The sequence below is a fragment of the Podarcis erhardii genome, assembly GCF_964252035.2.
Source record: "Podarcis erhardii genome assembly, chromosome: 9".
In the NCBI taxonomy this organism is placed as follows: Eukaryota; Metazoa; Chordata; class Lepidosauria; order Squamata; family Lacertidae; genus Podarcis; species Podarcis erhardii.
In genome coordinates this window covers 48,997,126-49,013,486 of record NC_138512.1, presented here as the reverse complement: position 1 = coordinate 49,013,486, position 16,361 = coordinate 48,997,126, and the positions used below count along the sequence as shown (strand labels likewise).

Here is a 16,361-nt window from a genome sequence, read left to right as displayed (position 1 = left end):
CAGCTAAGTAATTTGACAGATAATGACATAGTAGGCTCTAGTGTTTGACTTACAATTGCTTTTATAGGTTTAGGCTCATGTTTTAGAGCATTCTAGGATTCAAGTCTTCAGACCTGATGAGATTTAAATATTAATCCTAACTAATCTGGGTTTGTTTATATTAAAATCGAGAGAAACTTGTGATTCCCTATTAAGTCAGGCAGATTTGAAAACGTATACTAGAATTAGCACTGGACTTCAAATATTGCAGAAGTCTTCACTCAAGTTTTTTCTTTTAAAAAAATGTATCAGGTGTTCTTCTATACTGTATATATTACTAGATATTCTGTTAACTAGACAGTGTTTACCAGCTCATCGTTCTGGATCTCTTGAAAGATCAGGATCATTGACCCATGGTATCCTGCTGGAATGATTGACAGGGATTAGGATGCTGAATTCTGCTCATTAAGTACCAGACCAAAATGCTTCCCTTTAACACACTGTAACAGGTAGCCAACTACAGTCTTAGTCAATTATTAAAACACTGCCAAGGCCAGGATGTGTTATCAATTACCTCTTCTTTATATAGTAAACACCCTCCAAAGCCAATGGCTATTCAGCTTTGTTCATCTAGCTGCTATATAAAATGTAATTTTTTGTTCTGCCCAATAGCTTTTAAAAATGAATACTTTATTTACTGTGGCCTTTATTGCTGCCTGCTTTCCTGACTTTGCCCACCACTTCGTGCTAAGCAGGTACTAGTTAACTTTATTTCTATATCATTTGTTTCAGTTCTCCTCTGTAACACAACTGAAAAAGAAAGCTTTGTTTAATACGTATGGTTGATTTTTCCTTTCTCCAGCCTGCCTATCTATCTATCTATCTATCTATCTATCTATCTATCTATCTATCTACCTATCTATCATCTATCAAAAACAATTAAGTGGATTGCATAGTGATAAAGCAGAATCTTTATTCCCTATTATAAGAAGGGATAGTTGGGAGCCATTACAATAAAAGGGAGGAAACTGAAAATGGCAGAACAAATCTGTTCTTCCAACACAGAGATGGTTACAGTGCAGAGTGGATGAAAAGTTCTTCACTAAAGAGCCTGGTTTAAGTTATAAGCTCTGTAGGAGTGATCTAATTGGTTTGGGGGAAAACCCTTGGCACTACTGTACTGCTTCAGTGTACACCATATGCAGATGTTGTGAATGAGTATTATTTGAGTCCTGGAAATGTCATGGTTCTCTTTTTTTTTAAAGCAAGGGTTTTTACCCTTCTGCTTAAACACTTTTGCATTATTATTGTTATTATTTAAATTTATATATCTGCCCTTCATCTGAGGATCAGATTAGATTATAAAAACACAAAAATGTTTAACATAGTAATGAAAAACAAAAACAAAACCCAGTATCCCCCCACAGTGTTATTATTGCATATGCAGAAAGGTGTATGCATGCATTTATCTGCTAGACTCCCCCCTCCCCACTTCTTCATTCTTTTAAATACATCTTTTCCCAGCAGCTACAAGAATATAACACAAACCAGTGCAATATTTTGTGATTTTTGTTCACAAATTCCAAGAGTCATCCATCTACATGATAAGATCTTTGTTGGCATCGATCTATCTTGAGAGACAATGGAGTGTACCTCTGGGGGTGAAGTCAGACCTCTGTGCTTGTAACCAAAGTGACCTCCTCAGAGCACAAGCCTGGGCAATGTTGTATGGGGGTCCTGGGCTCCCTAGACTTGACCCCCCTTGACCTCACTGATGTGAACCAAAGGAAAGCTGAGCAATATATTTGACACCAGCTTGGCTGCAGTAGTTGCTGGAAAGAGGTGTACAGGACACCATCCAGCCATCTTACAGACTCCACTCCGGATTTCTTTAGGGTTTACTCCTTAGCCTTTTCTTTTCCTGAAGGTATCCAGCAAGGCAGCAGAGGTTTAGGGTCAGAATTTTCCTTCACCTAGAATCTAGGTCCTAGATGGACTACATTCCCAGGCTGACAAGCCCCACCTGCTCCTCACTTCCCTCTATAGCAGTGTTTCCCAACCTTGGGTCTCCAGCTGTTTTTGAACTACAACTCCCATCATCCCTGACTAGCAAGACCAGTGGCAAGGGATGATGGGAATTGTAGTCCAAAAACAGCTGGAGGCCCAAGGTTGGGAAACACTGCTCTATAGCACATGCAGAAACCACCTTCTTTACTGTTGGACCCACTATTGGTCTCATCCACTCAATCTGCTTGAGTCTGTCTTCAAACACAGAAAATCCCTAATCACCAAGGGTTTGAAACTAATCAGCTACCTTCACCCAGTTTAGCTGGAAAGGTGAAGGTGTTCCTGGGGTGTGGTCACTGTCACATGCTTACAGATTTTAGGAACCATGGGTGACATCTGAGTGCTGCGTGGGGACCAAAGGTGGACAGACATCGTGATAAGACCTACAGCCATTGTTTTAAGTCTTCCAGATCAATCCAAATGAGGATTTATCTTGCCTAATACTTCCTGAAATGTTTCCAAGGTTTTGAAAATAAGAATTTTGTGTTGTTGCACTTTCTATGAAATTTTATCACTCTTATAGTTGTATATATAAAATTAAGGTGTCTTGCTCCCCCCGTAATTATTGGGATAATAGGCTTATCGCAGAAACTTTGACTCTTACTGCTTTTTGCCACTAGATGGGAGACTAAAGTTAACAATGTTATGCTTAGGAAATCCCTACTAAGTTTTCTTCTAGAAGTTGTGTTTTTGTTTTTTTCAAAATAGAACCACACATTGGTTCCATATAACCCTAATAGGACTGCAGTTTCTAAACTGATGTTTTGCATTTTGAGAATAAAACAATGTAGTGCAATAGCACAGACTAATGCAGGTAGATTCCATTCATCTATTGTTACCTATCTTTTCTTCCCAAGTGAAAGTGCTGTGTTCAGTGATCATGAGAAAAAAATTCCGAGGAATGAAACAAGACAGGTGAGAATTTATATACGGTTACACAAAATGCTGCACTTTTAAGAGAATGAGAACATTGTGAAAAGTATTTTTAAAAAAATTCATAGCAGTTACTGAGATTAAATGCAATGCGATGGTGAAGTCTCACCTGCTGTTACCTTTTATATTTCGTTTTCTCGGTTGCATTAAAATGTTAAGTGCAGTGATGCTGTGTTTCTCATCAAGTCTCCTATTCACATTTTAAAGGAACTAATCTTGCACTGACATTGAATGTTGCAAGATGAACAGCTGTTAGCTGTGTTCTATTGCTTCTCAAAAGCATTCTGTTTTGGCTCATTTCAGCAGCTGAAGTTTATCTGTACTGTACCCCTGAGATTGCCCATTTTGGCAAACCACCTTTTGGTTACAGGTGGAAATAGATTTGTTCTTTACTTTCCCCCAGACTATTCATTTAGCACAGGACTGGCCAACCTATGGCTCTGTAAATGTTGTTGGGATTCCAACTCCCATAAACTTCTGCATTCTCTTTGTATATAGTAAAATAAAATAAAATAGATTGCACTTTCTACTGAGATGACAGGCTGTATGGTGCATTGGTGCTCCTTTGGCAGCAGAGAGGAGGGCTGCCACTGGGGCCAGGTGTCCTTTGCTGCAGGAAGCCAGCTTTGCCAAGGTGGCAGAAAACTACTATTACTGGCAGCTGTCCTATCAGCAAAAGCAATCAGAAGCTCTGAAATAGGATGCTGCAGGCTGTTGAATCCACAGCCCTTGGAGGGGCCCAGTCTTCAGGCCCCTGGGCTGTACTGGTCTGGAGCTGGCATTGTGAAAAAGAACAATAAATCACCTGCTCACCTTCTGTTGTGGCCTGGCTCATAGGACTTGGGATGTGGCAGTATATTCCTCCACATCACTTGCCCCACCCCACTTATGATTGATTTGATATTAAATGAATGAATGAGCACAGTACCAGCTAGACTAGGGAGTTTCAAAGTTTTACTGTTTTTAGGTGACTGTACCTAGAAAGCCTATGTTGTTTTGAAATGTAAATTGTTGTTGTTTAGTCATTTAGTCGTGTCCGACTCTTTGTGACCCCATGGACCAAAGCATGCCAGGCACTCTTGCCTTCCACTGCCTCCCGCAGTTTGGTCAAACTCATGCTGGTAGCTTCGAGAACACTGTCCAACCATCTCGTCCTCTGTCGTCCCCTTTTCCTTGTGCCCTCAATCTTTCCCAACATCAGGGTCTTTTCTAGGCACCCCACATACACAACATATTCCAGAAATGATAGGAAAATATATGCTATTGAGTTGTCATGGTCTTAAAATGTTTGCAAGTATTCCAGTAAACACCCACAGCTAAAACTTTGTAACATTTAAATCACATAATGTGCACTTTTTATTTTTGTTCCTAATCTAATATTTCGCTTCAACTACATTTGCTAATGATAGTTGTTTTATTAGAAAATTTTATTAGTATTTTTTATTAGCCACTTAGGCAGCTAACATGCATGTACTTCTTTTAAAATTTTGTTTTCTAATTAGCATGCTTAATTGATTTGGACCTGATTCAGCACATTGGAAACCTTTGTGGGGAAAAGTTTGTCCCCAGAAGACTACAGTCACATTCACTGCAATATCTAGGTTGCCCAAATAGCATAATATGGGGAAAATGCCCTTAATGTACTATGGAAATGTAGCAGTAACAGCCTCAGACTAACTCTGTTGGAACCAGATAATATAAGTCTTTATCACTTTTAATGTGTTTATGTAGGTAGTATATAAAATTGTAAATACGTGGAACAGCATACCGGTTTTGCATGCTCCAGTGACTATCACATTTAAACCTGGTGTTCAAGGCTTAGTAATGGAAGTGAACTCCTTATTCTTCGATGATCCTCCAGCTCCACCTGGTGAACCTGGAAAGCCTTTTGATGGCCTTTGGGACTATGAAGGTGAGGTTTTATGAAGGGTATACAACACAAAAAGTGGTAACGTTTCAGGCCTAGAAAACTAATATTGATTCAACTAGCAGTTTTTTCCAGTAGTATTAATGTGTATCAAGAGCTCATGTGTACAGTGCTTCTTGAGATGAAGTATTTCCTGTTAATTGGATTGCCAAACAAGTTCAAAATGAAGGAACCTTGTGCATTTCTTTTTAAAAGTGGCATGAGCACTAACTGGAATATGTGGGATGTTGTAGAGATGGATCTCTGCTGGCAAAGGGTCATGCCTGTTGAGGTTGTGTGTGGGGACTTGCTATGCTGTAAATAGTTCAATGGGTATATATCTAGAGATGGTGGTTCTTTCTCTCACAGTAGCCCAAAAAGTGGCTTGGGCAAACTGGATCTAATGTCCCTTCATTCATTGCAGAGACTCCAGGATAATGTTCCCTCCTATTTCAGCTTAGAGTTGGCAAAGACAGTCCCTTTGAAACCAGTGTGGGAGAACTGGAAGTCTGTACCTCATGCCTCTTCCACTTAAGGTTGCACAGTCAGATCATTGTTTAATCCTGGTCATTATTTACATTTGCCCTATACACACAGCTTTATTCTTCACTTACTTCAACCCCCGAAAGCTTCTACTAAATGTAGTAGGATTTTAACTTTTTGTAATAACATGATAACATTTTAATAGCCAAGAGCATTTTGTTTTAGTTTTTTAAAAACAACTCAGCTAGTTCAGCATGCTGGAGGAAGGACTTTGGGCATTCCAAACAGCAGTTCCACATGAAACACAACTAACCTTTTCTAAAATTGATGGGAATTCTCAAAGCAGTTTGTGGTATGCTCCGTAGGTCTGCTGTTCACTGGGGTGAAGTAATAAACAAAGCATGACATATGCCATGGATATGAATAAAATCAGATATTGGTCTATAAAAATACAGCAACTCCTGCCATGAACTTTAGTGTTCAAGATACAGAAACCTAAAGTGTCTGCAGTCATCACAGAGCACCCATAGATATGGCAGGACCCAAAGAACTAAATAATTAGTCCCATGAACCCCAAAGAGCTTTGAAGATGAGCCCTTCCTTCCCCTCACACACATGTAACATGGCAAACCACTTTTGAAATCAAGGGTTTTAGAAAATGATTTGTTGTTCAAAGGGGGGGAAAGTCAACAATCTCACTCGCTTACTGCGTATGCACAAGGTTTTGGACATGACTAAGTCAACATGTTTTTTGATCACAGTGTATGGATTACATGGAGGTGAACCAGATTCATCCAAACATGAACCAGTTTGTTAAATCATTACAGAATCCATAGAAAGATCTTATCTGAAACAAGAACCCATGCGCTTTTGAGTTAAACTGTATGTGAAACATTTAATAGATGTGAGAGTGAACTATGATAAAGATGAAGAATTTTTTGCCTTTCTGAAATAATAATAAAATTCCTTGGTTAATTCTCTTTCCCCTTCCTTCCAAACCTCACATGCTAGCATTCTGGTATTATTTCTTTCACAGTGGTTGAATCCTTCTTTTTGAATAGTGCAACAAGAAACTATTTGGAAGTGGAAGTCTGCCCGTAAGTTTTGCCATGTAAACAACACATTGTGTCTATTACTTTAGACTTTGATTTATAGATGAAGTCCCACACTGTTACATTCTCCTGAATGCCTATCAATGAAGTTGTCATCTGAGCATGTGCAGTAACTATCTCAAATGTATACACCTCAGCTTAACTGTGAAGTGAATGTGGCTTCTGTTTTCACACATCAAACTGCAATATTTCTCAAGAAACTGTAAGTTAGCTATAGATTGTGGCTAACGTCAAGTTTACATGGCTTCAAACACCAGCAGTGGGAGTGCACTGGAGCCAGAGTAAACAGCAGTGCATACACAGCCTGAGCTTTCCTAGCTCCAGAAACCAATGGCTAAGTCTACTCAAAGTGAAGGCAACATACTCCATTTTATGGCAGCACTCACAACATTTTGTTCTTTTCTATAATCTGCTATGGAATTCATTAAATTGTTACATTGACTGTTTTGTATTCCTATGAAACCTGTTTTGACAATACCATTGATTCCCACCCACCCCTCATCCTCATGATTTTGTTTTGCTAGGCATGGCCAACATCTTGTATTACTTCTTTCTGCAGGAGATTGTATTGAAGTAAGTAGAATTCTGCATGTAAATTTTCTGTTGTTAAATTAAACGAAGCAAGCATTTAACCAAGTAAGGTTTGATTAGAATGCTGTCTGTATATTTCCTGTTTTATGAACACAATGATTCTCACATTTGTGTATGCTGACATTATAGAATGCATGTATAAATCATTAACATAACCCCTCTGCATCTTTGTGGGTGGCTTCAAGGCCGACTGTGCCATTAGGTAGAGTGAGTCAGTTGCCTTAGGCAGCAGATGCCACGGGGTGCCACCCTCTACCTTTTTTCATCATCCTGAGTACATAAAACTTGTGAATATTATTGTATGCACATTGTGCACCCAGTCTTCTATTACTGTGTAAAACGAAGCAAAAGAACACCATGTGTTCTTCTTCAGAGTTGCAAACAACTGCGTGGAATTCTATGCATGCCAATTTAAAAGTAAGCCTGCTGAGTTTAATGGGGCTTACTCCTAGGTAAGTGAATTTAGGATTGCCACCTAATGTGACTATCTTTAGTTCACTGCAGGGATTAAGATGATGAGTAAAACTCTGTAAAATTGCAGCTCTTTTTATACTAATATTTTTGCACCAAGTTATTTGATTACTATATGTCCGCTATTTAACTTAATGGAGGTCCTGGCCATGGCATCATCTAAAATGCATTCATGAATAATTTTCAATGGATGTTCAGCGGAAATTACTCATAAATGAGTGTATGAAATAATGGGACCTAGTTTCTCCAGATCAGATAAGGTCATTTTGCTAAAGAATTTTGCAAGCAATTGCAAATAATGGTACAATTGGTTGCTGCGGTATAATTAAATCAATGGTTTTCCACAATTTGCTTTATGAGCAGAGTTTAAATAGCCATTCTCTGTGTTCAAGGTTTTTTGGTTTTGTTTTAAATCTCGTTTTCCTTTCTGATCGCTTTTTTTTCCTGTTGTGGTAATTACAGACAATAAATTCATTTCATCATCTGTGTTAGTGTTAAGTAACATAAATCATGGCAATACAGTTAAGCAATGCCAAAACATCTGCAAATCATTTGCAAATTGGTTCCATGGAGCTTATTCGATCAAATTAATTTAAAAAAAAACTCTCACCTGTTGGCACATCCTGCATTTACATCAAAGTTTTTATTATGCTATAAATTTATCTGAAACCATTTCCCTTTCTATTTAGTGTTGAGCAATTCAGCGTTCCTTAAAACCGTTATAAGCAATGCATATATATTCCCATAGAAAGGCATTTTACATTTAGAAGCTAATAATCATGGGTTATGCTATGGAGATTCATAATAAATTATTTGCATACCATCATATTTTAGAATTTTGTACAGCATCAGTATATTACTGTTTCAGTAGGTTTTTACTGTTTATCATGAGTCAGTCTATATCTGTGCAATGTGAACAGAATAGGAATTATATGGCATATATTATAACGATTTATTTTTTCAGTTTTTGATATACTTTCATAGAAGATCTTAGATAAGTAAGAACATCTTATTCTAAAAACTTTTCATGCTATAAGAATGGAATTGGGGAACACATTATTTACTTCTTCGGCAAGCAGTATCATATAATACGAGAGCAGGTGTGTTATGGGGAATAGTGTTGGAATGGGGAAATCTGGATTGATATTCCCTGCTCAGTCATGAAGCTGGATAGTCATCAAGTCCAATTCATTAAGTATCCATAATTTGGAGGATCATAAATGGGGATGTGCTTGCAAGCTCATGCATTTCCTCCTCCCCTCTCATCTGCTCCATTTTCATGTTGCTCTAACCACAGTTTGCTGTGATGTCCAAATCAGGCGAATTAAGGTTAGTAATCTCCAAAGTCTGGTTTGCAAACCTACTTCAAACCATGCATTGGAAGTTAGTACTATAGTTAGTACTAGTTTGGAGCATCTCAGCAAATGTTGGAAAGAGGAAACCAAGGAATCAGCACTCAAGGCTATAGGTTTCTGGATTAGGACATGATGTCTGAAAGCTCACCTGGGTGTGTTCTCAGTGATTTTATGTCAGGTAAATGCACAGTAATTGCACTGAAATTAAATAAGAAAAAGAAATTAATTTTGTGGAATCAAGCCTAGCTTTATATCTCTCATTTGTTATCAAGAAATATGTTCAGATAACAATGTTTGTACAGATGTGAAAGGTATATGAGGGTGGGGTCTCAGTTTCCCTGTACTTTCTTAAATCAGTGTTAAACCTGAGATGTTACGCAAAATATATGCAGGACAGAGTGAATTCACACACACAAATTTCCTTATTATGTAGTATACTACTATTTAGTGTTATAGCAACAAATTTTAAGAGTTATATCAAACAATTATTGTGAGATTTTGTTTAGGAAACAATTGAAGTGGAAATGGGAAGTCTGATTTAGAATCAGCAACTTAAATCAAACTTTCTCTTTGTGGTTTATTCATGATTTAAGGCTGCAATCTTATATACACTTACCAGGGAAAGTCCCACTGAACTAATAGGGCTTAAGACTGTCCTTTATGGTAATCTTCATTTAATTCACTCCAGCCTGGTTCAAGGTGACTTGTGAATTCTGCTTCAAAGCACACACAATTGTCGTGTGAATCTTATCTTCTGAACAACAGTTTTGATTGCATTTAGACTTTAATATACAGCATAAGATGCGGCATCTAAAACACAGATGAAAATGTGGCTGTATCATTGTTCCCAGAAAATGAAATAAGCTATCTGGGATGCCAACACCCTCTGGGTTCTATCCAGCAATATACTTGAGGTGCAGCAATTCACAGCAGAAATCCACAGCTGACAGAATATTTATTGAATAACCTATTTACTATTGGAGCTGAACAAATAATTCTGTGATTAAAACCAGTACAGACAGAGCTAACAGGTGGAGAGTGGTTTGTTTGCTTTGCCATCATCAGTATTTAACTGTGATCCTTAAACAAAGGGTTCTGACTACAGCCTCAAAATTCCAGTTGCTTTGTCACCAGGAGCAAAGTTATTATTAGATCTGGCAGTTGCTGGAGAGAAGAGTGATGTTCTCCTTCCCAGCTTCATAAACAAAATTAAACTGTGGGTGTTAGGATGGTATTGAATGTTAGTCCTATTCAGAGTAGACATGACAAACTTTAGTTCATTAATTTCAGTGGGTCTCCTCTGAATAGGGCTTAGTTGAATATAATGTTCAGTTTTGCCTGCAGTTGGCATTGTGCTTCAGGTTACCTTCCTTGCTGTTTGCAAAGAGGGGAGCAGCAACTTCTACTTTGCTGCTTAAATTTATATACGGAAGCAGAAGGGAGAAACAGGTTTGGGGGGAGAGAAAAATGGAGACAAGAGCCCTCTTCAGTTAATCAAAAGTCTGTGAGAGACTGCATGGAGATGGGCGCAGACATATTGGCCCAGCCCACCTTGTCCCCATACACACTCATCCCACCCCCTCTTCCCCTGAACTTTGTGTGTTCAGTGCAAAGGTAGGTAAAGAGAGTCCAACCACGTTCAGCTGGATATAATTGGAATTCCGGGTGGGCCTGGTTTCCTGATTGTGGGGAGGATTCTAGCTATATTTAGCTGGTTAGGATCCCCCTGGGTGCTGAATGTATGGCAGTCATAGGGCTCGTGTGCATGCTCATTCCTCACCTCACTCTAAACCCACAATGTTCTTCTGAATGCCTGAAGAGGGCTTTAAAAAAGGAGAAATGTGAGTCAAGAAAAGAAGAAATCAAGGAAGCAACGGAATGGAGAGAAGAAATCTGTATCAAACACAATGACTGTTGAAAGATAATCACCGAGATCTGGTGTGAGAGTTCTAGGGATGGTTTTATATCCTATGTGCACAGTGTTTTAACATTAATATTTTCTCTTCCCTATCCCTACACACTTGAAAGACCACTTACTATTATTCCCTGCTTAGGGGAGACACAGAGACATGTCTGTTGTCACACTGTGTGTCCATGGCAGATCAGGACTTGACTGCAGAATTTCACATCTGTGCCCAGAGGCCCTAAATCAACCTCTGTTTAGGGTTTCAAATTGTTTTCAGTGGGCCCTACCCTGCTCCTGTGCCTTATAATGATTGCTTGGCAAACAAACATGAGCAGGTGATAATGTTGACCTTGATGGAGTCAAAAGCTTCATCTGTTAATTTATGCAGATTAAGTTGCTTTAAAAGAACACAGGTTGGGCTGTTGGGTTTTTTTGCTGGTCAATTGGTAGGCTGACAACCTTTCTGAACTTCAAATATTGGCAGTTGTGGAACAGTGCAAAGTGTATGTCTGTAAAGACATTTTATTCTAGAATCAATGATGACTGAGCTCAAGTTAACCCTTTCATGCATACAAGTATATTACAACATTCATTCATTCATTCACTTCCTCTTTTATTCACCTGGGGTATATGCAGGGAGGGAAAGATATAGATTACCAAATCAAGGGGATGTTTTTAAAACTGCACCCACCCTTGTGGACAGCAGGATCTAGAATCAATCTACAATGAAGGCAGCATGTTGAGGACAAACATGAATAATACTGGATTGAGAGAAACTGCATTTTTGTGCTACAAGCAGATTAATGTGTACCTAGCCAATGTCAGTCTACCAAGATATGGCCTTCTGGAAAAGGAAGGAATGGATCTCTGAGGGATCTAGCTGGCTCCTAGAGTAGCACAGATTTAATGCAAATGCTGCCTTTGGCACATTCCTATATCTAAATTATTACCCGTCTCCTTTGATGTTAATGTTACAACTTCAATACCAATAGTTTCAATTAGGGCATCTCTGTAAAGAGCTAGTGTAATTGCTTTTGCAAGCAGCTGGTGGTTGCCTCTTTACAAATGAAATCCTGTAATTCCTGCTATTTATTTGAATTAATGTTGGCTTCAGGGATTTATGCTTCCTTTTTAATCCGTTCTGTCAGATGGTTACTCAGAGAACATATTGAAATTGAAACTGAATAAGAAGTCCACTTACTTTTTTGTATACTACCTGAAAGTCTTCCAATGACATGAATATCTTTCTTTGTTCATTATATTAAAGCACTTTCTAAAACTCAAAAGTTGCACTTCTCTTAATTGAACTTCTGTATTAAATTTTTTAATAGATAGAATGGTATTATAAATGTTTAAAACAACAGCTGACATTTTCACAGAAGCGCTAACAGGAACTTCAAGTGCAGCAATTCAGTGTTATCTTGATAATTAAGCATTGTGCTAAACTTTGTTTTAAAATGTTTATGTGGCTTAATATCTTGTAATGATACAACTTTATGTGAAAATAGTGATGACGTTTTTAGAGTGTATTTTGTGTTCCATTGTGCAGAAAGGACTTCCGTTGACATTTAAAGCTGATATAAATGGGGGCATCTGGAATGGCACAGCAATTATTCCTTGGGACTACTTCCCCCCCGGTGTGGACAAGATGAATTCATATGCAATCCATGGGTCTGGTATTGGGAGAATGTATGAGGCACTTTATCCAATACCACAAGAAGAGATCAAAGAGGGGCAGGGCCCTAATTTGTGAGTACAAAACACCCACGTCTCTCTCAAATTGCTTTCCAACTGTTCCTGAAGCTTCTTTTTATTCTTGACAGTAACTGCTTACATAACACATTTAGAAAATCCTTCATTCTTTATTGGGATATACTTGAGTATTAATGCTGTTTACTCTTCATAGTGACAATTTCATAGTGTACTGCTAGGACCTATTTAATGAAGTGTAAAAGAGGTAAATAAAAGGGACACGGGTGGCGCTGTGGGTTAAACCTCAGTGCCTAGGACTTGCTGATCGTAAGGTCGGCGGTTCGAATCCCCGCGTCAGGGTGAGCTCCCGTCATTCGGTTCCAGCTCCTGCCCACCTAGCAGTTTGAAAGCACCCCTAAGTGCAAGTAGATAAATAGGTACCGCTTTATAGCGGGAAGGTAAACGGCGTTTCCGTGTGCGGCACTGGTGCTGGCTCGCCAGTTGCAGCTTCGTCACGCTGGCCATGTGACCCGGAAGTGTCTTCGGACGGCGCCAGCTCCCGGCCTCTTGAGCGCGCAACCCTAGAGTCGGTCAAGACTGGCCTGTACGGGCAGGGGTACCTTTAAAAGAGGTAAATACAGGAAAACTGGTGACTGGATCATGGGAGGATAGGCCAGTCCTCATTTTTCCACAGTGCAGTGAACATACCTTTTCCTCAGCTAACTCTGGAAATGCTTTTGTGGCGAAGGATAACTATATATTATCAACCAACATCCATTATGTCTTCTTGTGGATTCTAGAAGGCTTGTTCAGTCCTGTATTTAGCACATATGGCTACCAATTGCATAAGTTGTTGTGGTTGTTACATTTATTTTCCACCTTGCCTCAAAGGAACCCATTTTAATATCGCCATAACCCTGTGAGACAGGTTTGGCTGAGAGAATGTGATTGGCCCAAGGTCACCCAGTAAGCTTCTTGCCTGAGTGGAGACCTCTCTGGTCCTAGTCCAACCAATCTACCACCCTAGTTCTTGTCATTGTGGAGGAATCACAACTGGCACTGCCAGGGCCGAATTTAGGTTTGATGAGGCCCTAAGCTACTGAAGGTAATAGGATCCTTTATCTGTCCAGCTGTCCTTTGTCAACAACAAATTATCACTGTTTTTTCTGTTGAATATGTGCTCTATGGTAATTTATGGACCTAATAGATATCTAAAGCCATTTGCACATAACAAATAGCCTACACAACACAAAACACTGTTGCTGTAATAATAATAATAATAATAATAATTTATTATTTGTACCCCGCCCATCTGGCTGGGTTTCCCCAGCCACTCTGGGCGGCTTCCATAAAAACCAGAAATACACTAAAATATCACAGATTAAAAACTTCCCTGAACAGGGCTGCCTTAAGATGTCTTCTGAATGTCAGGTAGTTATTTATGTAGGTTTTATTTTATTTGTTTTTTATCTTATATTTTGGAAATGTACATCCAGGTGTTTTTTCTTTTAAAATTTGTGGGGGGGGGCCCAAGAGAGTGGGGCCCTCAGCTATAGCTTGTTTAGCTTATATGTAAATCTGGCACTGGACACTGTTAAAAACAGTATGAATTCCCCTTTGGGAATGACAGGTACTGATGATGTTCCATTCTAGGGAAAACTACAGAAAAAGGCATTGGTACACCACTGGATTGAATGGGGGGGGCAGCCATTTTTCTCTCTGTATAATCTCCTGAGATTGTACAAGGAGAAAATGAACACAAAGAAGAGACCCAGTGCTCAGCCACCTCAATGAGTGGAATACCAAGCAAATTTGGATTCTGAAATTGCCCTGCTTCTGATTTGCACTTCAGCCCAGGAGGTGCATATCAGGTGAATCTACATTAGATGCTCCTATTCAAAACAGTATTGCCCTAAAGCTATCATTTTAAATTATGTATGTTTTTTTTAAAAAAAACTTTCTATATATTTAGGACCTTAACTATTTGTGCTGATATACTTATGTTTTGTTGATAGCCATCTTCTAGAATATTTCAAAGATTTCAGTCTGAAGGACATAATGGGAGAAGACTGGAACCAGCCTCCATCAGATCTGTGGTCATAACTTCATCAACCTCTAAAGTCAAGTCAATCATTGAGAAAAATAATTACAAAACACATAACAATGTATTGTGCTTCGATATGAGGTGTCAAATATTTAATTAGTTGTGTCGTCTCATGGTGTCAGTGAGTCAGCCAGTTAAAATAAATGAATTGATTGGGCCTTTTAATGTTTAGCTTGTTGACTTGCTCCAAATAGACTTCAGGTGTCAATATATATCACTGTTTATATATCATTGTTTCCCTCAAATTCTTGTTCTTTGGTTTAATACTTACTTTATACCAAAGGTCAAGAGCTTGGTCATCATTTATGCCAGGAATTTATATCTCACTCTTCATAAATTCCCCCCTGGATGACTTCCTGTAGTAGTATACAAATACAAGAATAAATATAATCAGAACACAGTAAAAAGAAGAATCAGTAATAGATGAAAGAGCATCATAGTAACCAGAAACTGTAGAAATATCATGACAGTACTCAAGAAAATGAAAAGGTATTTGCCTGGCACTGAAATAATATAAAAATAAATGCCAAGCAAGTCTTCCTGGGGAGAGTATTCCTTATTCAAGGCACCACAGGAGCCTGTTCCCATATTGCCACCCGCCATAGCTGTGATGCTGTAAGAATAACTTTAAGGCACAGCTGGATTCATATGGAGAAAGATGTTCCAATAGATATCCTGATCTCAGGTAATGAAAGCCTAAAAGGTTAGCATTATGTCAGCCATAAAGTTGGGGGGATCATAACATGCTTTCACCCAACACTAAGGAAAGTTTTATTTTCTGTCTCTTCCTGGAAACCTTGTTGAATTCTGTTGTAGCACTATTGGCTAAGCATAGTTTTTGAATTCTATCATTCACATGGTGTCCCAAGAATGTAAAAGGAGCTCTGCAGGATCAGACCAAAGGCCCTTGTAGAATAGCACCCTGTTCTTGCAGAGGCCGACCAGATGTCTATGGGAAGCCCACAAGCAATATCTCACACTTGTGGATTCCAGCAACTGGTATTCAGAGGCATACTGTCTCTGACAGTGGAGATAAAACATGGCCATCTTCATTAGTCACCAGGAGACCCTGACAGTACTGATTGCCATCAGGCATCACACTACTGAGTGAGTGAGTGAGTGAGTGAGGATAATAATTGCATTTGGTAACAAAATAACAGTCATATGAATTTGCCTGAATTAAGCTATTAAATATTTACCCTTCTTTCAGGTTCCCTTTTTAATACCCCTTTTGACAGTTGGAAGCAGTTATTGGCCTTAAAAATGGCATTTTGCAATGTTACTTTGTTCTGTTTACCTAATTGACATCTTGATTGCATACCACGATTAATGAAATTAGTGGTGATCATTTTGCTCTCCATCATTTATGTATATTGGGCCCTCTGCAACCCTGGTGCCCAAGGATATTGTAGTTAACTTGCTGGTCATCTATCAATGTGGTAAAATGGCAACACGGTGTTGAATGCAATTGCCTGAGATCAAACACTATTCTTAAGAAAATGGTTGCAATTCAAGTAAAATGAGCTCCGGGGATTAATTTGGTCCATCATCCCTTAAGCCTTCACTAGCATCCCTTTTTAATTTGTCATGTAAAGTGTGATTTCAGGAACTTTAAAGTGTGCAAAGTTTGCTTTGCAGAGTGTTATTAACTAGAAGGATTCTGGATTAATTTAGCAGCCAGGTCTGCTCTTTCAGCCATAAGCCATGCTGTCAGGGAAACCTAATTACACTTTAAGTGGGATGCAAATGAGTTGTGACACTA

At 38.8% G+C, this 16,361-nt stretch overlaps 1 protein-coding gene across 3 annotated transcripts; it reads left to right on the top strand.

The window, feature by feature from the left end:
• Positions 1–341: 341 nt before the first annotated feature.
• LOC309349821 (UPF0462 protein C4orf33 homolog) lies at positions 342–14,764 on the top strand. 3 transcript variants are annotated; one of them, XM_081876148.1, is made up of 8 exons: positions 342–488; positions 652–734; positions 2,904–2,961; positions 4,711–4,891; positions 6,405–6,465; positions 7,005–7,053; positions 12,353–12,552; positions 14,511–14,764. In XM_081876148.1, exons 2-8 carry the CDS (start codon positions 661–663, stop codon positions 14,596–14,598), a joined length of 711 nt encoding a protein of 236 aa, XP_081732274.1. In that variant the 5' UTR covers positions 342–488; positions 652–660; the 3' UTR covers positions 14,599–14,764. The 3 variants fall into 3 exon arrangements, with proteins under 3 accessions (XP_081732274.1, XP_081732273.1, XP_081732275.1); XM_081876147.1 differs by having other exon boundaries at positions 342–734; XM_081876149.1 differs by lacking the exon at positions 6,405–6,465 and having other exon boundaries at positions 342–734; positions 7,040–7,053.
• Positions 14,765–16,361: the final 1,597 nt, after the last annotated feature.